The sequence below is a fragment of the Hypanus sabinus genome, chromosome 2 (genome assembly GCF_030144855.1).
Source record: "Hypanus sabinus isolate sHypSab1 chromosome 2, sHypSab1.hap1, whole genome shotgun sequence".
Classification (NCBI taxonomy): Eukaryota; Metazoa; Chordata; class Chondrichthyes; order Myliobatiformes; family Dasyatidae; genus Hypanus; species Hypanus sabinus.
The window spans coordinates 9,160,300-9,182,149 of NC_082707.1; the positions used below are offsets into that span (position 1 = coordinate 9,160,300).

At 44.9% G+C, this 21,850-nt stretch overlaps 1 protein-coding gene across 1 annotated transcript in view; it reads right to left on the reverse strand.

Moving 5' to 3' along the window:
* Positions 1–442: 442 nt before the first annotated feature.
* Positions 443–21,850, reverse strand: part of tnfsf10 (TNF superfamily member 10) — a 41,093-nt gene continuing 19,685 nt past the window's right edge. Inside the window, exons 2-5 of the mRNA XM_059991791.1 lie at positions 17,184–17,348; positions 13,647–13,692; positions 11,153–11,272; positions 443–3,256 (exon numbers count right to left, since the gene is read on the reverse strand). Coding sequence (XP_059847774.1) covers positions 2,805–3,256; positions 11,153–11,272; positions 13,647–13,692; positions 17,184–17,348 — 783 coding nt within the window. The 3' untranslated portion in view covers positions 443–2,804. The remainder of the gene's footprint in view (positions 3,257–11,152; positions 11,273–13,646; positions 13,693–17,183; positions 17,349–21,850) is intronic.

Here is a 21,850-nt window from a genome sequence, read left to right on the forward strand (position 1 = left end):
TGGTGGGTCTTCAGGTGGCAGTAGAGGCTAACCTTGCATCCTCATATTCTGGTGCCGTGTGGGCAATAATAGGTGGTGGCTGTGGTCAGTGGTTGGGTCTTCTGCTTGTTCAGTCTCTCCTTTCGCAGCTGCCACTAAGGGCAAGGGAATCCTACCTGTTATGGTGGAGGAATGGTGGGAGCCAGCTCCATCACGGGCACTAGCATCCAGGACATCTTCAGGGAGTGATGCCTCAAAAAGAGCAGCATCTATCATTGAGGACCCCATCACTCAGGCCACGCCCTCTTCTCTTTGCTACCATCAGGGAGGAGTTACAGGAGCCTGAAGGCACATTCATTGATTCAGGAACAGCTGCTTCCCCAGCACCATCAGATGTCTGAACAGACAATGAACCCATCAACATTACCTTGCTGCTTTTTTATGCACTACTTATTCAATAACTACTCTATGTATATATTCACTATTTTTATTATTCTGTATTGCTGTTTCTAACTGTCACAATGACAACAAATCTGCTAAGATATATCAGTGATATTAAAGCTGATCCTGATTTTGCTCAGGGCGGATGCGTGGAAATGCAGGAGGGTGTTGTTATTCCTTTTAACGTTCAGTATGTTTTCCAGTTTTTGGTAATTTTTTGGTCTTTGCACCATACTGCTTTCACAAATAACTTTCATGCACACACGTCCGTACTGATAAATCTGATTCTGATTCCCAAAGTCAAAGGGGAACTCTTTCTGTATAAGCTAAAAAAATAAAACTTTCTCAAACATACATTCTGAGTGCAAGTAGCATTGGCTCAGGAGAATGGGGTTTAGAGGCATAACAAATCAGCCATGAAGCAATATCGAAGCAGATGATGATTCAAATGGCTTAATGATGCTCCAATGTCTTATGTTCTAAGTGAGCTGAACCAGTGGGATTTGGGGTGGGTCATCAGTTGTTAGAATCCATCACCATCTTCTGGTTTACATTGGTGAATGAGGAGGTGGGGATATCGCGAATCAGTGAGACTGGAGAGAAAGCCTCCTGTACAGGGTCCCATCACTGGTGAGTCCGGAGTTTGGGCCCTACTGTTCAGTGATGGGCTGGGTTTGGGATCGATGCTGAGGCCTGAGGGTCAAGCGGAAGTCCAGCCATCAAGCCCCGTTGGCCAGCGCCCCACGTCTGTTAATCGCAGCAAGTCCGCTGGAGAAGTCAGATGCCCACTGTCCACGACTCCACGTTCACTGTAGGCCGCAGTCTGGCTATCCTGGGTTTAGAGGACATCCCCACAACTTTCTAACCCTAACCCATACACCTTTGGGATGTGGGAGAGACTTGGAGAAACCCATGTGATCGCTGTGAGATCAGACAGACAGTGGCAGGGATGGAATCATAATCACTAGCCCTGTGAGGCATTCCCCTGACTTCTCATCACAGAGGGCTGTGAATCTCTCCAATCCTGCCTCACAGGGTTGTGGGGCTTGATAAGCTCTTGAGCATTACGATTGTCAAAGGCTACAGGGAGAAGGCAGGAAAATGGGGTTGAGAGGAATAATAAACCAGCCATGACGGCATGGCAAAACAGACTCAATGGGACACATGGTCTCATTCTGTTTCCATGTCTCTTCAAATCAGCTTACACATCCTCTCCAGTGACTTTAGTCAAGTTTGTCCCAAAAAAATCATGGTCAAATATCCACTTTGAATGGTGGAACCCTGTGGCCTGGTGGGAGGAGATGGATTTGGAGTCAGATCCGGGGGGAATATTGTAAGCAATTCTGGGCCACATATCTAAAGGGAGGATGTGCTGGCTCTGGCGAGGGTCCAGAGGAGATTCACAAGAATGAAAATCTCAATGTTCAAGGAGCATTGATGGCTCTGGACCTGCACTCAATAGAGTTCACAACGGTTGGGGGGGGGGGGTGGAGATCTCATTGACACCTACCAAATACCGAAAAGGAAGTGCACCGATAAAGAGGTGAGGGTCGATGGGGTAATGCCAAATTTCTTTAGCCTCCTGAGGAAATAGAGACACTAGTCAGCCTTCTTGGCTGTGGTGTCAATGCAACAGACATGGAGAGGATTTTCCCAATAGTAAGGGAGGTTAGAATCCATGGGTATTGCACTAGGATGCCCCTTTAGAAATGAGTCAATGTGGTGAACTACATATACCTGTCTGGACATGCCCCTCTGCTGACTGCTCCTGTGGCTCCTCCCACAGACCCCTGTATAAAAGCGATTGGAGGCACTGCTCCTCCCTCAGTCTCCAGGATGTAGTATGGTGGTCAACCACTGCTTGTTCCTTCTTCCAGTCAATAAAAGCCGATATCTCGCCTTTACGTCTCAGAGAAAGTTATTGATGGTGCATCAGTCAGGGACGGATTTCTTCAGCAGAGGGTGTTGTATGTTTGAAATGCATGCCCAGGCAGTGGTGAAGGCCAAACCATTGGGTTTATTTCTTCTGGCTTGGTAAGGGGGCACTAAGGGTTGCAGACAGAAGGCTCTCCTCCTGTACTGTTGAAAAACTCATCAACCTTGAGGAATGGTGGGGCAGCCTTAATGGGCTGAATGGCCTTACTCTGATCCCATGTCTAATGGAAATCAGCACCAATGAACACACATTTCTCTGCAGATGCTCTAACATTCAGTTTCTCACAACCCACTAAGCAATCTTGGGACAGTTGCTCAATGAAAGAAGTGTTGTTGCCTGTAGGTTGAGAAATTGTTGAAGCATTCTTCAGGCCCTTCATTAGGGCCTGATTGTCTTCTGCGGATCAAAAACAAAACACTGCAGGAGCGTGTCAGCAGAGGCCTGCTGACTAGCTGATGAGAAAAGCTCCAAAGAAACTCGAGCCCCCGGCCACGTCAATCAGGCTGACGTTGCTGACTGCCACAAATATCCGGTCTTGGTATCTCAGCTCGAAGATCCCACCCTGGTAAATGGAATGCAAGCCGTATTCTGCATTCCTGGCCCAGCAAGTAGTCCTGGTATGTTTCATCAATAGAATAGGGTCAGGATAGGCAGTGGTCTTGTAAATGTACTGGGCCATCTGCTTGTTCCTAGAATTGGATAGCATCTCGCCCGGACTGGAACCTTTCTCCCTCGATATGTCTTGTTGACGGAAGTAGGTCTGGCCATAAACATAGTAGAGCCCAGTTTGCGGAACGATCAGCTCTCCGTTAGTGTACTCCACATTGTGTAGGAATGCCTGCCCTCTCTTGGGTTCCCACGCCTGTATCTTCTGGCCGTGGAGATTCCTTGACGACGTTCCTGCACCACAAAGAGGGAAGGCGATGAGAACTGCGGCATACTTCACAAACAACAATCTATCAGCAACACACAGTCAAGACGTTGGGGAAACTCAGCAGGTCAGGCAGCATCTACAGAGGGGAATGTATAGTCAACGTTTCTGGCTGAGGCCCTTCATCAGGAATTACAGAGGCGTGAGAGAGGAGCTTGCCCCAGTGGATTGACAGAGGATACTGCAGAGCAGAGATGCGTAGTTTCTGGAAATAGTTGACAAGGTGCAGGATAGATAGGGCCCACAGAGGAAGAAGTTCTCAAATGACAGGGGTAGCCTACCGTGGCTGACAAGGGACTGCATAAAAGCCAAGGAAAGGACAAAAATGAGTGGGAAGTTTTTAAAATCCAACAAAAGGCAACTAAAAAAGTCATGAGAAGGGAAAAGATTAAATATGAGGGCAGACTAGCTAATAACATAAAGCAGGACCCTAAAAGTCTTTTTCAGTTATGTAAGGAGTAAAAGGGAGGTGAGAGCTGATATTGGACACTGGAAGATGATGCTGGTGAGGTAGGAATGGGGACAAAGAAATGGCAGATGAACTTAATGGGTACTTTGCATCTGTCTTCACTGTGGAAGACACTAGCAGTGTCAGGGAGCAAAAGTGAGTGTCATTGTTATTGCAAGCTCAAAGGTCTTAAAGAGGATAAGTCCCTGGACCAGATGGACTAAATCCCAGAGACCCAAGAGAGGTTGCTGAAGAGATAACAGATACACTGTCATGATCTTCCAAGAATCACTTGATTCTGGCATGTTCCCAGAGGACTGCAAGATTGCAAACATCACTCCACTCTATAAAAAGGGAGGAAGGGAAAAGAGAGGAAACTATAGGCCAGTTAGCCTAACAGTGGCTGGGAAAGTGTTGGAGTCTATTATTAACAATGAGGTTGTGAGGTACTTAGATACTAATGATAATCTAAGTCAAAGTCATCACGGTTTCTGTGAAGGGAAATCTTGCTTGACAGATCTGTTAGAGTTCTTTGAGGAAGTAACAAGCAGGGTGGACAATGGGGAGGCAGTGGATGTCCTTTATTGGGATTTTCAGAAGGCATTTGAAAATGTGCCACACACGAAGCTGCTTAACAAGAGAAACTCCTACGGCATTACAGGTCAACAGAATGGCTGACAAGCAGGAGGCAGTGAGTGGGAATAAAAAGGGTTACTTTTCTGGTTGGCTGCTGGTGTCTAGAGGTGTTTTGCAGGGGTCAGTATTGGGACTGCCATTTTTCACGTTGTTTGTCAATGATTTAGATCATGGAATTGATGGTTGTGTGGCAAAGTTTGCAGATGATATGAAGGTAGGTGGAGGGGTAGGTAGTGCTGAGGAAGCAATGCAATTGCAGCAGAACAGACAAATTGGAAAAATGGACAAAAATGTGGCAGATGGAATACAGTGTTCAAAAATTTATGATAATGCATTTTGGTAAAAGGAACAATAGTGCAGACTATTATCTAAATGGGGAGAAGGTTCAAACATCAGAGGTGCAGAGGGACTTAGGTGTCCTTGTGCAAAACTCCCAGGAGGTTAATTTACAGATAAAGAAGGCAATGTTGACATTTATTTCAAGGGGAATAGAATATAAGAGCAAGGAGATAATACTGGAGCTTTATAAGACACTAGTCAGGCCACACTTGGAGAATTGTCAACAGTTTGGGGCCCCATATCTCAGAAAGGATCTGTTGTCATTGGAGAGAGTCCAGAGGAGGTTTGTAAGAATTGTTCCGGGAATGAAGCGGTTAACATATGAGGAGCATTTGGCAGCTTTGGGCCTGTACTCACTGGAATTTAGAAGAATGTTGGGGGTGGAGGGACAGAATCTCATCGAAACCTACCATAAGTTAAAAGGACTAGATCAGCTGAATGTGGAGAGTATGTTTCCTATAGTGAGGGTGTCCAGAACTAGAGGGCACAGCATCAAAATTGAGGGGCGACCCTTTTGAACAGAGGGGAGGAGGAAATTTTTTAGCCAGAGAGTAGTAAATCTGTGGAATGCTCTGCCACAGAGTGTTGTGGAGGCCAAATCTGTGAGTATATTTAAGGTGGAAGTTGATCATTTCCTGGTCTGTCAGGGCATCAAAGGTTATGGCAAGAAGGCAGGTGTATGGGATTGAGTGGGATCCGGGATCAACCATGATGGAATGACGGATCAGACTCAATGGGCTGAATGGCCTAATTCTGCTCCTATGTCCTGTAGTCTTATGGTCTGATAAGGAAGGGGGCTGAAGCTAAAACAAATGGGAAGCAGAAGGGAGAGGAGCATGCGAAAGGGCATCATAAACACAAGAGGTTCTGCAGAGGCTGGAAATCCAGAGCAACACACACACAATGCTGGAGAAATTCAACAGGTCCGTAGCATTTGTGGAAGGGAATAAACAGTTGACATTTCAGACTGGAACTCTTCATCACTTAATAGACGAGTCCAGGTGAGGGTCAGTTCCAGCACTGATGAAGGATCTGGGCCTGAAACATTGACTCCTGTTTCCCCTCCACAGATGCTGCCTGACCTGCTGAGTTCCTCTGGAACTTAAGGTTTCCAGCATCCTCTGAATCCATTTGTGACTGACAGAAATTTGAACCGGTGGAGTCGAGGAGTAGAGGGAGAGGGCCAGATTTTGGTGATTGACAGATATTTGAATAAGTGAAGTTCAAAGTTCGAAGTAAATTTATAAATGAAATGCATATATGTCACTCTATACTACCTTGAGATGCATTTTATTGCAAGTATTCACACTAGAACAGAGGTGGCCCTCGGAAAGTCAGGGTTGAACATGGCTGCTGTATCCTAGCTGTCTGCATGATATGCAAGCCAGGGCAGTATGATATGGAGAGAAAACTGTTACCAAGCAACAAGGTCCCCCTCTCTACGCACCTGATGAATCCAAAAGAGTGACAGAAACCAATGCAGTTTGGCACCTGAAGTGTCGCACGAGTTGCCAGTCAACATTAAACTCAACATAGAACTGTGTCAGTGCCTGCAACTCCGGATTCTTCATTGGGATTTACACCCAAAGCCTTCCCCTTGAGTGGGTACAGGTGCAAACCAGGGGAGGGTTCAGATCAGAGATCTCCTCCTCTGAGATGAGCCGCCAACCATGTCTGACGAGCCTGAACTGTCCGAAGTAACTGGTTCTAAGGTGTCAGTAATCCACCTTTGCCTCTTCTCCTATCAGTAGAAATGATCCCACCGGGCTAAGTAGCCATGGCACATGTGAAGGCCCAGAGCTGGACTTGGTTGTTGGAGTCTATTTAAGATGCACGCCACTTTCAGTGAAAGAAATCTTATGGGAAAAGGGTTATAAATTTATATTGAGCTACCCAACAACACTGATAATGTTTTTGGATGACGAAGAAAGATTTTTTACTGATCATCAGAAAGCGGAGGAGTTTGTACAAGAACTTCCTAATATTCGTGAGATGCGGTAAAGAATTATGGAAATGAAATGGATTAAAGATGAAGATTGAGATAGGGATCGGATTTGATGGACATTTATGAGTAGAAGAATATACAAATATACCTTATGATAGAAGGGGAACAAAATTAAAAAAATTGAGGAATATTCATTGGGAGTAGAGATCTTAATTTTTTTTTCTTCACTTATATACATTTTTTTTTGTTACGGGGGAGCTGGAGGAGCTTCTGATCGATTGCTGCGGGATTCAAGTGTATGATCCTGGCGATTGCCATGACCCGTAAGACGGAGCGGGGTAATGTTGTGTTTCTATTCATTCACAACATTAGTGGGGGGGTATTTTGTTATTTTTTTCTTTGCTATCTTTCTTCTATTTTTCTTTTTTTGCCTGGATGATTGGGGGGGGGGGGGGGAGACACATAGCAACATGGAGAATTTTAAAGAGACTCCCCAAGGTATTATGAATGACTAATTTACTCAATTTTTTAAGTTTTAATGTTAACAGGCTTAATGGACCTGTGAAAAGAAAAAGAGTTTTAACATATATTAAGAAAATGAAAGGAGATATAGTTTTTTTGCAGGATACACATTTAACAGAGACAGAACATCAGAAATTAAAGAGAGATTAGGTTGGAAGTGTTATTGCAGCTTCATTTAATTCAAAGTCGAGGGGAGTTGCAATTTTGGTTAATGAAACCTTACCAATTAAAATACAAAATGTACTAATTGATTCTGTGGGGAGATATGTGATTATACATTGTCAAATCTTTTTGGAATTATGGCTCTTATGAACATTTATGCACCAAATGAAAATGATGCAAAATTCATACAAGAAGTTTTTTTGAATTTGGCCGACGCACATGATAAAATATTAATAGGTGGCGATTTTAACTTTTGTCTAGACCCAGTTCTAGATAGGTCAACTAAGGCTATTACAAAATCAAAAGTAATAAAGCTAACTTTATCATTGATGAAAGACTTAAATTTGATTGATATATGGAGAAGAATTAATCCAAGAGAAAGAGATTATTCATTTTATTCAAATAGACATAAAACTTATTCAAGGTTTGATTTTTTCCTATTATCAATGAATATTTAGGATAGAGTGAAAAGTGTAGAATATTAAGCGAGAATACTGTCAGATCATTCCCCCTTGGTAATGACAATGATAATGATGGATAAGGAGGAATTGATTTACAGCTGGAGATTTAATTCAATTTTATTAAAACGTCAAGATTTTTGTGATTTTATGAAAAAACAGATCCAATTTTTTTTGGATACAAACTCATATTCAGTTGATGATAAATTTATATTATGAGAAGTGATGAAAGCATATTTAAGGGGTCAGATAATAAGTTATACTTCTAAAATTAAGAAGGAATATATGGTAGAAATAGATCAATTAGAAAAAGAGATTACAAAATTAGAAAAAGAATCCCAAAGATATATGACAGAAGAAAAATGAAGACAACTTGTTAAAAAGCTACAATATAATACACTCCAGACATCCAGACCAGTGGTCCAGGTATCGGACCACTGGTAAATAATGCCGGAGAGGTAGTAATGGAGTCAAGGAAATGGCAGAAAAACTGAGTAAGTATGTAGCATGGGCTTCAGTGTGGAAGACACTAACAGTATGCTAGAAATTTGAGCCTGTCAGGAGGCAGAAGTGAATGAATTTGCCATTACTATGAGAAGGATTTTGGAAAACTGAAAGGTCTGAAGGTAGGTATGTCACCTGAACCAGATGGTCTACACCCAGTTTTCCAAAAGAGGTGGCTGAAGAGATCATGGAGGCATTAGTAATGATCTTTCAAGAATCACTAGATTCTGCAATGGTTGCAGAAGACTGGAAAATTGCAGATGTCACTCCAAAGAGGGAAAGAGGCAGAAGAAAAGAAATTATAGGCCAGTTAGTCTGACCTTAATGGTTGGGAAGTTGTTGGAGTCGATTGTCAAGAATGTGCTTTCGGAAGCACATAGTAAAATAAGCCATGGTCAGCATGGTCTCCTGGAGGGAAAATCTTCCCTGACAGTCTGCTGGAATTCTTTGAAGAAATATCAAGCAGGATAGATAAAAGAGAATCAGTGGATGTTGCGTACAGATTTTCAGAAGGACTTTGACAAGGTGCAACACATGAAGCTGCTTAAGAAGTTGAGAGCCCACAGTATTACAGGAAAGATTCTAGCATGGATAGAGCATTGGGTGGTTGGCAGAAGGCAAAGAGTGGGAATAAAGGAAGACTTTTCTGGACGGATGTCGGTGACTAGTGGAGTTCCCCAAGGGTCTTTGTTCCGGACAATACGAAAATAGGTGGGGAGGTAGGTAGTGTTGAGGAAGTGGAGGGGCTACAGAAGGACTTGGACATATTAGGAGAATGGGCATAGAAGTGGCAGGTGGAATACAGTGTCGGGAGGTCTATAGTCATGCGCTTTGGTAGAAGGAATTAATGCGTAGACTTTAAATTGGGAGAAAATTCAAAAATCTGAGGTCCAAAGGTACTTGGGAGTTTTTGTGCAGGATTCCCTGAAGTTTACTTTGTAGATCGAGTTGGTGGTGAGGAAGACAAATGTGATGTTAGCATTCATTTCAAGGGGACTAGAATATAAAAGCAAGGATGTAGTGCTGAGGCTTTATGAAAACATAGAAAACCTACAGCACAATACAGACCCTTCGGCCCACAAAGCTGTGCCGAACATGTCCTTACCTTAGAACTACCTAGGCTTTACCCATAGCCCTCTATTTTTCCAAGATCCATGTATTCATCCAGGAGTCTCTTAAAACACCCCATCGTTTCCACCTCCACCACCGCCACCGGCAGCCCATTCCACGCACTCACCACCCTCTGCATAAAAAACTTACCCTGACATCTCCTCTGTACCTACTTCCAATCACCTTAAAACTGTGCCCTCTTGTGCCAGCCATTTCAGCCCTGGGAAAAAGCCTCTGACTAGCCACACAATCAATGCCTCTCATCAACTTGTACACCTCTATCAGGTCACCTCTCATCCTCCGTCGCTCCAAGGAGAAAGGGCCGAGTTCACACAATCTATTCTCATAAGGCGTGCTCCCCAATCCAGGCAACATCCTTGTAAATCTCCTCTGTACCCTTTCTCTGGTTTCCTTGTCCTTCCTGTAGTGAGGTGACCAGAACTGAGCACAGTACTCCAAGTGGGGTCTGACCGGGGTCCTATAAAGCTGCAACATTACTTCTCGGCTCTTAAACTCAATTCCACAATTGATGAAGGCCAATACACCGTAAGCTTTCTTAACCACAGAGGCAGCCTGTGCAACACCTTTGAATGCCCTATGGACTCGGACCCCAAGATCCCTCTGATCCTCCACACTGCCAAGAGCCATACCATCAATACTTTATTCTGCCATCATATTTGATCTACCAAAATGAACCACCTCACATTATCTAGCATTGGTGAGGCCTTACTTGGAGTATTGTGAGCAGTTTTGGGCCCCTTATCTAAGAAAGGATGTACTGACAAAGGAGGTTCACAGAAATGATTCAGGGATTGAAAGGCTTATCACATGAGGAGCGTTTGATGGTCCTATGCCCATAAGCACTGGAAATCAGAGGGACGGGGGGGGGGGGGGGGGATTTCATTGAAACCTACTGACTGTGGAAAGGCTTTGATAGAGTGACTGCAGAGTTTCCTATAGAAGTTACCTGACCTGTTGACGTCTTCCAGCACCTCCATGACCAGAGGGCACAGCCTCAGAATAGAGGGACTTCCCTTTAGAACAGAGATGAGAATGAATTTCTTTAGCCAGGGAGTGGTGAATCTGTGGAATTCATTGGCACAGACAGCTGTGGAGGCCACGTCATTGGCCACATTTAAAGAAGAGTTTGAAAGATTCTTGATTAGCCAGGGCATAAACTCCAGAGAGTGCATTAACAAGCAGGTGCACTGGTATACCTAATAAAGTGGCCACTGAGCGTAAAATGTTTATTTTAGTTTATAGTTTATTTTGCCTTGCACAGTACTGCTGCTGCAAAACAACAAATTTCATGACATCTGTCAATGAAGGGTGCGCGGGAAGAGAGGTGGGTGCAGTTAGAATTACTGGAGAGTAGGTTTTCAAAAAGCTGAAAGACCTAAGGGCACATAAGTCACTCGGACCAGATGAACTGCACCCTAGGGTTCCGAAAGAGGTAGCGGGAGAGATTTTGGAGGAATCGTTAACGATCTTTCAAGAATCATTGGTCTCTGGCACGGTGCCAGAGGACCGGGAAATTGCAAATGTCACTCCACTCTTTAAGAAAGGAGGGTAGCATCAGAAAGGAAATTATAGACCAGCTAGCCTGGCCTCAGTGGTTGGGAAGACTGGATAAGACAGGAAATTTGCATTAACAGAATGAATTCATGTTGGAGGTCTCTCAGGTGGAGAACCCCTGCGGAGGTTACGATAGATCATCAGCGTGACTGCGACCTGTGCTCACCTTCCAGAGAAACTGTCTTCATCTTGTGATTCCCTATGAGGTGAGCTGCTACCTTTTGTACGGGTGGCTGGGCTCCAGATCCCGACTGCCTCAGGTACGAAAGGAACCGGGGGAGTTCACCTAGGCCGATCGAAGATCAAACAATGTTAGCTCAGGTGTCGTCAGGGTCTTCAGGTCACTGCTTGTATGATGAGGTGGAGTGTTTATCTCACAATCTACCTCGTATGAATACACACTTCATTAGAGCAATCAAAGACCCCATCCACCCCGGACACCGTCTCTTATCCCCCCGTGTAAAATATACAAAAATGGCACACACAAAATACTGGAGTTGCTCAGCAGGTCAGGCAGCATCTATGGAAATGAATTAACAGTCGATGTTTCGGGCTGAGACCCTTCTTAAGAAATGGAAAGGAAAGGGGAGGGTGCCAGAATAAAAGGGTGGGGGGAGGGGAAGGAGGATGAGCTAGAAAGAGAGAGGTGAAGACAGATGGGTAGGAAAGGTAAAGGCTGGAGAAGAAGACATCTGGTAGGAGAGGAATATGGACCATGGGAGGAGTGGGCCCACAGGAAGGGATAGAAAGTTGAGAAGAGGTAAGGGACCAGAGTGGGGAATAGGAGTGGTGGAGAGGAGGAGGGAATTGTTTTTACCAGGAGGAATTGATGTTCTTGCCATCAGGTTAATGCTAACAATACCTGAAAGCACATACCACCAGGCTCAAGGACAGCTCCTATCCCACTGATATACAAGACTACCGAACAGTCCTCCAAATGGGATCCATCTCAAAAAAGAGGTATTGTGGTCTTGCATTTATTGTCTGCCTGCACCGCACTTTCTCTATAACTGTAACACTTTGTTCTGCTTCATGTTGTTTTTCCTTGAATGACCTCCATGCACAGTTTAAGGAACTGATCTATCGGAACATTGTATATACAATGTCTATACAAGACACTGTAACTGACTAATTGAATATTAGAAGACCTAGAGTGGAAGTTTCGTAAGGTGGTGGAGTTTAGGACCAGAGGGCACAGATAGAGTGATGTGGAGAGGATGTTTCCTATAGTGGGGGAGTCTGGGACCAGAGGACACAGATAGAGTGGATGTGGAGAGGATGTTTCCTATAGTGGGGGAGTCTAGGACCAGAGGACACAGATAGAGTGGATGTGAAGAGGATGTTTCCTATAGTGGGGGAGTCTGGGACCAGAGGGCACAGATAGAGCGGATGTGGAGAGGATGTTTCCTATAGTGGGGGAGTCTGGGACCAGAGGACACAGATAGAGTGGATGTGGAGAGGATGTTTCCTATAGTGGGGAAGTCTGGGACCAGAGGGCACAGATAGAGTGATGTGGAGAGTGGACGTGGAGAGGATATGTCCTATGGTGGGGGAATCTAGGACAGAGGGCACAGATAGAGTGATGTGGAGAGGATATGTCCTATAGCGGGGGAGTCTAGGACCAGAGGGCACAGAATAAAAGGATGTCTGTTTAGAACAGAGATAAGGAAGAATCTCTTCAGCCAGAGGGTGGTGAATCTGTGGAATTCATTGCCACAGACAGCTGTGGAGGTCAGGTGATTGGGTGTATTTAAAGTGGAGCTTGATAGGTTTTTGATTCATAAGGGTATGGAGAGAAGGCAGGGAATGGGGTTAAGAGAGATGATAAATCAGTCATGCCGGAAAGGTCCAGCAGATCCAATGGGCCAAATGGCCTATTTCTGCCTCTATGTCTTATGGTCTTGTGTATTTATTAATCTCTTTTCTCTCCTTCCCCCTGACCCTTTCATCATCTGCCCCTCATCTTTTATCTTGAATTCCCCAATTTCTCCCTGGATCACAGCATCACAGCTGAGTGTGGTACAGTGGATGCTGTGCACATGAACTTTCCAAAGGACACAGCAGAGAGTGGTACAGACACCCCAACGCATCTGAAGTTGTAACCTTCCCATGATTCAGGTGTTAGGTGTGTAAAAAGGGCCCGAAGGATCATTGGGGACCCGAGTCACCCCAACCACAAACTGTTCCAGCTGCTACCATCTGAGAAATGGTACTGCAGCATAAAATCCAGGACCAACAGGCTCCGGGACGGCTTCTTCCACCAGGCCATCAGACTGATTAACTCACTCTGGTTTGAGTGTATTCTATGTTATATTGACTCTTCTATCTATTTATTATAAATTACTATGATTGCACATTTAGACCGAGACATAACATAAAGATTTTTACTCCACATGTATGTGAAGGATCTATGAAATAAAGTCAATTCAATTTGTGGTGATAGGCGAGACCACGTAGGTGGGAAAGGAAAAGGGATGAGGAATGAGGAATCTGACTGGAAAAGAGTGTAGAGAAAGAAAGAAAGGACATCGGGGGAGGTGACAGGCAGGTGAGGAGAAGAGGTAAGCGGCCAGAGTAGGAAACTGTAGAAGAGGAAACGGAGGAAGAATAAGAATTCCAGAAGAAGAAATCAATGTTAATGAGAATTAGGGTGCATTTACCTTTCGCAATGAGAGACATGTTCTGTTCATACCGCTTCGCTATGGTCTGTAAAATATTTTTGAAGAAGTGTGAGTTTAAAAAATACTCCCATCTCATTGAAACCTCTCGAATATTGAAAGGCCTAGATAGAGTGGATGTGGAGAGGATGTTTCCTATTGTGGGGGAGTCTGGGACCAGAGGACACAGATAGAGTGGATGTGGAGAGGATGTTTCCTATTGTGGGGGAGTCTGGGACCAGAGGACACAGATAGAGTGAATGTGGAGAGGATGTTTCCTACAGTGGAGGAGTCTGGGACCAGAGGACACAGATAGAGTGGATGTGGAGAGGATGTTTCCTATAGTGGGGGAGACTAGGACCAGAGGACACAGATAGAGTGGATGTGGAGAGGATGTTTCCTATAGTGGGGGAGACTAGGACCAGAGGACACAGATAGAGTGGATGTGGAGAGGATGTTTCCTATAGTGCGGGAGACTAGGACCAGAGGACACAGATAGAGTGGATGTGGAGAGAATGTTTCCTATAGTGGGGGAGTCTCGGACCAGAGGACACAGATAGAGTGGATGTGGGGAGGATGTTTCCTATAGTGGGGGAGTCTCGGACCAGAGGACACAGATAGAATGGATGTGGGGAGGATGTTTCCTTTAGTGGGGGAGTCTAGGACCAGAGGGCACAGACTCAGAATAGAGGAACATCCATTTAGAACAGAGATGAGCAGAAATTTCATCAAATGTTGGTGAATCTGTGGAATTTATTGTCATAGACAGCTGTGGAGTCCGTCATTGGGTATATCTAAAGTGGTTGATACGTTAATAATTTATAAGGGTGTTAAAGAATGTCTGAGCAAACTCGATGGGCCGAATGGAAGCTTGCAGCAGGATGTGAAGTGGCTGAAAAAATGGGCTGATAAATAGCAGATGGAAGTAGACAAATGGGAGGTGCTGTTCTTTGGGCAGATAAACCAAGGTAGGACTTACACAGAGATCTAAGGAGTGAGATAGAATAGAGGGATCTGGGAATACAGGTCCATAATTCCTTGAATGTGACATCACTGGTAGATGGGGTCATAAAGGAGTTTATGGCACATTGGAATTATGGTGGGGGGATAGACCCGGTAAACACAAGGAGGCTTGTTCTAATGACATTGGGTGAGACTACAACTAGAGTTCGAGGGTTAAGGGTGAAGGGTGGAATGTTTAAGGGGAACCTGAAGAGCAACCTCTTAACTCAGGAGTGTGGTGGGATGTAGATGGAGCTGCCAGCGAAAACAGGTTCAATTTCAACACTGAAGAGTAGTTTGGATAGGTACACGGATGGGAGGGGTATGGAGGGCTATGGCCCAGGTCCAGGTCGATGGCATGAGGCCAATTAACAGCTCAGCACAGACTAGGTGGGCCAAAAGGTCTGTTTCTGCACTCTACTGCTCAAAGACTACATAGAGATGTCTGGGGGCATGTATAGGACAGGCCTAATATTATCACCATGGACAACTTGAGTGGGAAATTGGAAAATGGGAGATCTAAAACAAAAACAGAAAATGCCAGAAATATCTTTTGTGGGAAGTAAAACAAATTCAACAACACTGGAGTCAAAAAACCTTTGTCAGTTCTGATTTATCATCACCTGACCGAGGCTCTTCAACCTGAAGGGATAATTTTAACTCTTTTTCACTTGTTCAGACCTGCTGAGCATTTCAGGCATTTCTTGTTTTCATTTCAGTGCAGATGTGGACTTGATCAAAGATCGGCATAACTTGCCATAAACACTCAGTGGCCATTTTATTATGTACCTCTGGTCCCTAATAAAGTGGTCACTGGGCATGTGTTCACAATCTTCTGAAGCTGTAGTTCATCCACGTCAAGGTTCGACGTGTTGTGTATTCAGATTCGATGTGTTGCTCTTCTGCACACCACTGTTGTGACACTCTTATCGGAGTTACAGTCACCATCCGGTCAGCTTGACCCAGTTTGGCCATTCTCCCTGATCTCTCCCATTAACAAGGCGTTTTCACCCACAGAGCTGCCGCTCACTGGATGTCTTTCTGTTTCTCACACCACTCTCTGTAAACTCTAGAGACTGTTGTGTGTGAAAATCCCAGGAGATCAGCAGTTTCTGAGATACTCAAACCACCCCAACTGGCACCACCAATCATTCCACAGTCAAAGTCACTTAGAGCACATTCCTTCCCCATTCTGACATTTGGTCTGAACAACAACTGAACCTCTTGACCATGTCTGCATGCTTTTATGCAATGAATTGCTGGTTAGATATTTACATCTGAACTCTGATTTAAATATACCCAACTGCTTGATCTCCAGAGCCCTCGCTGGCAATGAATTCTACCGATTCACCTCTCTCTGGCTGAGGAAATTCCTCTCCATCTCAATTTTGAAAGGACGTCACTCTATTCTCAGGCTGTGCCCACAGATCCTGTGTCCACTCTATCCAGGCCTTTCAGAATCAGGAAGGTTCTAATGAGATCACCCCTTACTTTTTCTGAACTCTATTGAGTTGGCACAACATACAACAAAAAACAACGTTCAACAATTATAGAATAACAAATAAATTCAAAGATTAAAGTACAGATGTGGAATAAAATGTAATAAATACATAAATAACAGCATGTATTCACAATGCAAAGAGCATTAATAAAAAGTTGTTTAAAGTAACAGACACAAAATGCTGGAGATACTCAGCTGGCAGGCAGCATCTATGGATGGGGCCAAGATGTGTCCACTCTCAGGGTGGAGGAGCCACACCTTATTTTCCATCTGGGTAGCCTCCAAGGCAGGAATATCAATTTCCCCTTTCAGTAAAAAAAACTTCCCTCCCCCTCTCCTCTTCTTCTATTGCCCACTCTGGCCACTTACTTCTTCTCCACCTGGCTATCTCCCCCTGACTACCCCCATCCTTTCCTTTCTCCAATGGTCCACTCTCCTCTCCTACCAGGCTCCTTCCTCTCCAGCCCTTGACCTTCCCCACGCACCTGGCTTCACCTATCATCTTCCTTTCTCTCCCCTCACCCTTTTTATTCTGGCATCACCCCCCCCCAACTTCCTTTCCAACCCTGTTGAAGTGTCTCAACCCAAAAGATCAACTGCTTATTCATTTCTATAGATGCTGCTTGACTTGCTGCGTTCCTCCAGCATTTTGTGTGTGTGGCTTGGATTTCCAATATCTGCAGGATCTCTTGCATTAGTAGATGAAAGTCTTTCCTGAGCAGAACTATGACATGGGTAATAGAAAGAGAGGGTAAGGGGGAGGGAGAAGCTAACTGGAATGGTTGATCAGAATAACTGCCTGGAAGAAACTTCTAAAACAGCATGAAGTTTTTGTTTTAATAGCCTGATGGTGCTTTCCAGAAGGGAGATTTTAGAAAAGTTTTTAGAAAGTCCCCGCTCACCCGCCCACAGGATGCACCAGATCCCATGGATACACCTTGAAGAAGTGCACGAGTTACTGTCAGAGTGGCAGGGCTGAGAAAATATCTCTCTCTATATATAGCTTGCCAGAGCGAGAGGATGAAGGGGCAACCTACTTCTTTGATCAGTTGTTGGATCTGCTCTCGGAATCTCCAGCACTGATCTTCACCCATCCTCGCTTGCTCACTGTAGAGACCTTCATCCTCCATGGAGTCAGGGAGAAGATTCAGGGTGTCTGCTGTCAGGCAGCTCATGCTGTTCTTGGAGAACATTTCCTCGATCTGGAAACAAGAGCAGAAGGTACCAGATCAAACTCAGTAACATTACAACAGCAGAAGTGGCACTCATTGTGTATCAGATATAGGAACAGAATTAGGCCATTCAGCCCATTGAGTTTTCACCACCATTCCATCATGGCTGATTTATTAACCCTCTCAATGCCATTCTACTGCCTTCTCCCAATAACCATATGACCATAAGATATAGGAGGAGAAGTAGGCCATTTGGCCCCTTGGGGCTGATCCAATTCTTCCAGTCATCCCCATTCCCCTGCCTTCTCCCCATACCTTTTGATGCCTGGATGAGGAGGTGGAGGAATGGGTTAGTAAATTTGCTGATGACACAAAGGTTGGAGGTGTTGTGGATAGTGTGGAGGGCTGTCAGAGGTTACAGTGGGACATCGATAGGATGTAAAACTGGGCTGAGAAGTGGCAGGCGGAGTTCAACCCAGATAAGTGTGAAGTGGTTCATTTTGGTAGGTCAAATATGATGGCAGAATATAGTATTAACGGTAAGACTGTTGGCAGGATCAGAGGTGGAGGATCAGAGGTGCCTTGGGGTCCATAGGACACTCAAAGTTGCTGCGGTTGACTCTGTAGTTAAGAAGGCGTATGGTGCATTGGCCTTCATGAATCGTGGGATTGAGTTTAAGAGCCAAGAGGTAATGTTGCAGCTATATAGGACCCTGGTCAGACCCCACTTAGAGAACTGTGTAATTTCTGGTCACCGCACTATAGGAGAATGTGGAAACTATAGAAAGGGTGCAGAGGAGATTTACAAGGATGATGCCTGGATTGGGGAGCATGCCTTATGCGAATAGGTTGAGTAACTTGGCCTTTTCTCCTTGGAGAGAGAGAGAATGAGAGGTGACCTGATAGAGGTGTAAAAGACGATGAGAGGCACTGATCGTGTAGAGGCTTTTCCCAGGGCTGAAATGGCCAGCATGAGAGGGCACAGTTTTAAGATGCTTGGAAGTAGGTTTAGAGGAGATATCAGGGTAAGTATTTTTTACTCAGAGAGTGGTGAGTGCGTGGAATGGGCTACCGGCAACGGTGGTGGAGGCGGAAACAATAGGATCTTTTAAGAAACTCCTGGATAGGTACATGGAGCTTAGAAAAATAGAGGGTTATGGGTAACCCTGGGTAATTTTTAAAGTAGTACATGTTCAGCACAGCTTTGTGGGCTGAAAGGCCTGTGTTGTGCTGTGGGTTTTCTATGTTTCTATGCCCTGGCTAAACAAGGACCTATCTATCTCTGCCTTTAATACACCCAATGGCCTCCACAGCCACTCGTGGCAACAAACTCCACAGATTTACCACCTTCTGACGAAAGTAATTTCTCTGCATTTCTGTTCTAAATTGACGTCCTTCAATCCTGAAGTTGTGCCCTCTTGTCCTAGACTCCCCTATCATGGGGAATAACTTTGCCATATCTAATCTGTTCAGGCCTTTTAATGTTTTGAATGTTTCTATGAGATCCCCCCTCATTCTCCTGAACACTGGGAATACAGCCCAAGAGCTGCCAGACGTTCCTGAAATCATTCCTGTGAATCTTCTCTGAACTCTCTCCAATGCCAAGACCCTATCAATCTCTACTTAAATATACCCAAAGAGTTCACCTTTACAGCCACATGTGGCAGTGACTTTGACAGATTCCCCACCCTCTGGCTAAAGAAATTTGTACTCATCTCTGTTCTCAATGGGCCCCCTTTTACTCTGAGGCTGTGCTTTTCATCCTCAACTCTCCCATTACCGGAAACACCCTCCCCACATCAACTCTGTCCAGGCCTTTCAACATTCAATAAGTTTCAATGATATCCCTCCTCATTCTTCTGAACAGGCCCAGACCCATCAAACACTCCCTGTACATTAACCCTTTCATGCCCAGGACCATTCTCATGACTCTCCAATGCACCCTCTCAAAGTTCAAAGTAAATTTATTATCAAAATATGTATACATTGGGATTTGTCTCTTTACAGACAGCCACAAAACAAAGAAACTCAATAGAACCAATCTTTTAAAAATTATGAAACACCCAATTGGCAGAGAGAAAAGAAATAGTGCAAACAATAGAAGTAAGCAAATAGCATTCAGTTTTATGAAAGACCCAGCAGGTCACAGCCTCACTTCATTGCAGAGCCGATTAACCATTGTGAGACCAAACACACAAAGCCAGGCATCACTGCAGTTGGAGCAGGCCACAGTCCTATTTCAGCGCAGAGCAAGAAGCAGAACCGGCTGTCACCTCGCCTCCAATCGCGACACCCTGGCCTTTTCAGTCTGCCCCAGTACATAAATCATCCAAATAACAGGTTGTTCCTCGCTCTCAACCACTCTGGAGCCTGGACCCTGTTGTCACGATTTGGCCGGTACCCAAATTAACCAGGCACTGATCAGACATTGGGACTTTCCTTGCCCTGCACCTTCGCCTCCACCTCCGCTCACCTAGCCTCACCTCTGCAGCCTCCCCATTGTAAGCGGAGGTGAGTGAAGCTGGTCCGGGAGCCCGATGGCTGCAGGCCACAGCCACAGAGACAGTTCAGTGCTGAGGTGAGTGAAAGTAGTCCGGGAGACTGGTGGTCACAGGGCAACAACAGCTCCTGAGCCTGGCGGGTGCAATCCAACACTCCTGCACCTCCTGGTAGCAATGAGGAGCGAGACCAGTCAATGCAGGCAGACAGCACCGAACACCTGTTCATTTACTTTTGTCCTGTTAATGTTAATCTTACTCAACACTTTAATCGGCACAGAGTAAAGGCTGATTTATACTTGTGCGCACGGCCTATGCCGTAGCCCTAATTTTCACCTCTGCATCGCTCTACGTCGTAGCGAGCATGCACTAGTGTGCGCCAAAATGCTAATTGGTGGTGGAGTTTCTATGCCACTGTGTTGAGTTTCTTCGTGACAGACATGGACGAGGAAATGCATTTCAAACATTTTTGCATGTCGGCAGGCAGATTTGACGATTTGGTTCATCTATTCCGCACTGGTGTACAGACATGGCGGAGAAGAAGCAACCGGAAATACGATGTTACCAAGCGGACCGATCACAGTTGTTGCGGTCTGCGTCGCTGCGACGCGTGAGTAACTTTTCTGGAGAGGTGCACGTCACCGTACGGTGTAGGTACGGCAAAGGGTACACGGTACCTACGGTTGTACAAGTATAAATCAGCCTTAAAGGAGCCGACCGCGGGTTTGTCTTCTGTTACCAGGCCTTGATGCAGTATCTACCTCCAGCGATGGCCAGCCCAGCAGTATTTATACTTAAGAGATTAGTTCTCCGAATCCCCCAGGAGATCACAAAAGTGTCAGATTGTTTAGTCGGCTGAAAAGTACTTCCTTAAAAGGGAAATTACAGGCCAGAGACTGCAACAATGCCAGTTTAGATGAAGTATATCTAGAAAAAGAAAAGCATCTTGTAGTTTAGTGAGCTGTCTGCAACTCATTGCCCTGGGTTGCTTCTGCCATCTGGTCTGCAGCCACTCCCAAAAGCTTCCACATCTTTCCTTTTAATGAGGCAGCCAGAAGTGAACACAATATTCCCAGTCTGGTCTAACCAGGGTTTCATAAAGTGTGATATTAGCTCGTGACTCTTGATCTCAATTCTCTGACCAATGACGGCCAACACACCAAACACCTTCCTACCCAGCCTTTCAACGTGCATGGCAACTCTGAGGAACCTGTGGACATGGACACCAAGATCCCTCTGTTCCTCCACACTGATAAGATTCCTGCCACTAATCCTGTGATCTGCTTTCATCTGACCTTCCAAAGTGAATCGTTTCATACAAGTCAAGATATCTGTTGTTTGTGGCAGCAGAACACTGTAATACATAAAAATACTACAAGTTACAACATAGAATAGAAGGAATAAATAAGGAGTGCAAAAACAGTAAAATGGAGATTTTGTTCTTTTGCAGAGGAGTACTGTGTATACGCAGGAGGTAATCTTCTGCTTACAGTTGAGGTCAGCTTTCGTGGACCTTGGTCAACTTGAACCTTGAATTCAAGTTCGGGTTTAATGTCATTCCGCTGTACACAAGCATACCGCTAAGCCAATGGCTAACTCCAGAGCGGAAAACTTTAAAGTGGTAGTAGGAAGGTATCAGGGAGATGTGCTTTTTGCACAGAAAGTGGTGAGTGTGTGCAACACCCCGGCAGAGGTGGTGGTAGAGACAGATATATTAGCGAGATTTAGGAGACTCGCTAAATCTCCTAAATTTAGTGACTTACCACCTAATGGTAGGTGATAGAAAAATGGAGGCGTGTGTGGGAGGGGAGGGTGAGACTGATCCTGGAGTAGGTTTAGAGGTCGGCACAATTCTGTGGGTGTTCTAAGTACTGTTCTATGTTGGGTGACAAAATGCAGAATAGAATTACAATTAAGGAGAGAGTGCAGTGCAGGAAGAGAGATAAGGTCCATGACAAGGTAGAATGAGAGATAAAGAGTTCATTTCTACTGCATAGGACTATAATACACTACTGATACCAGCTGTCCTTCAGC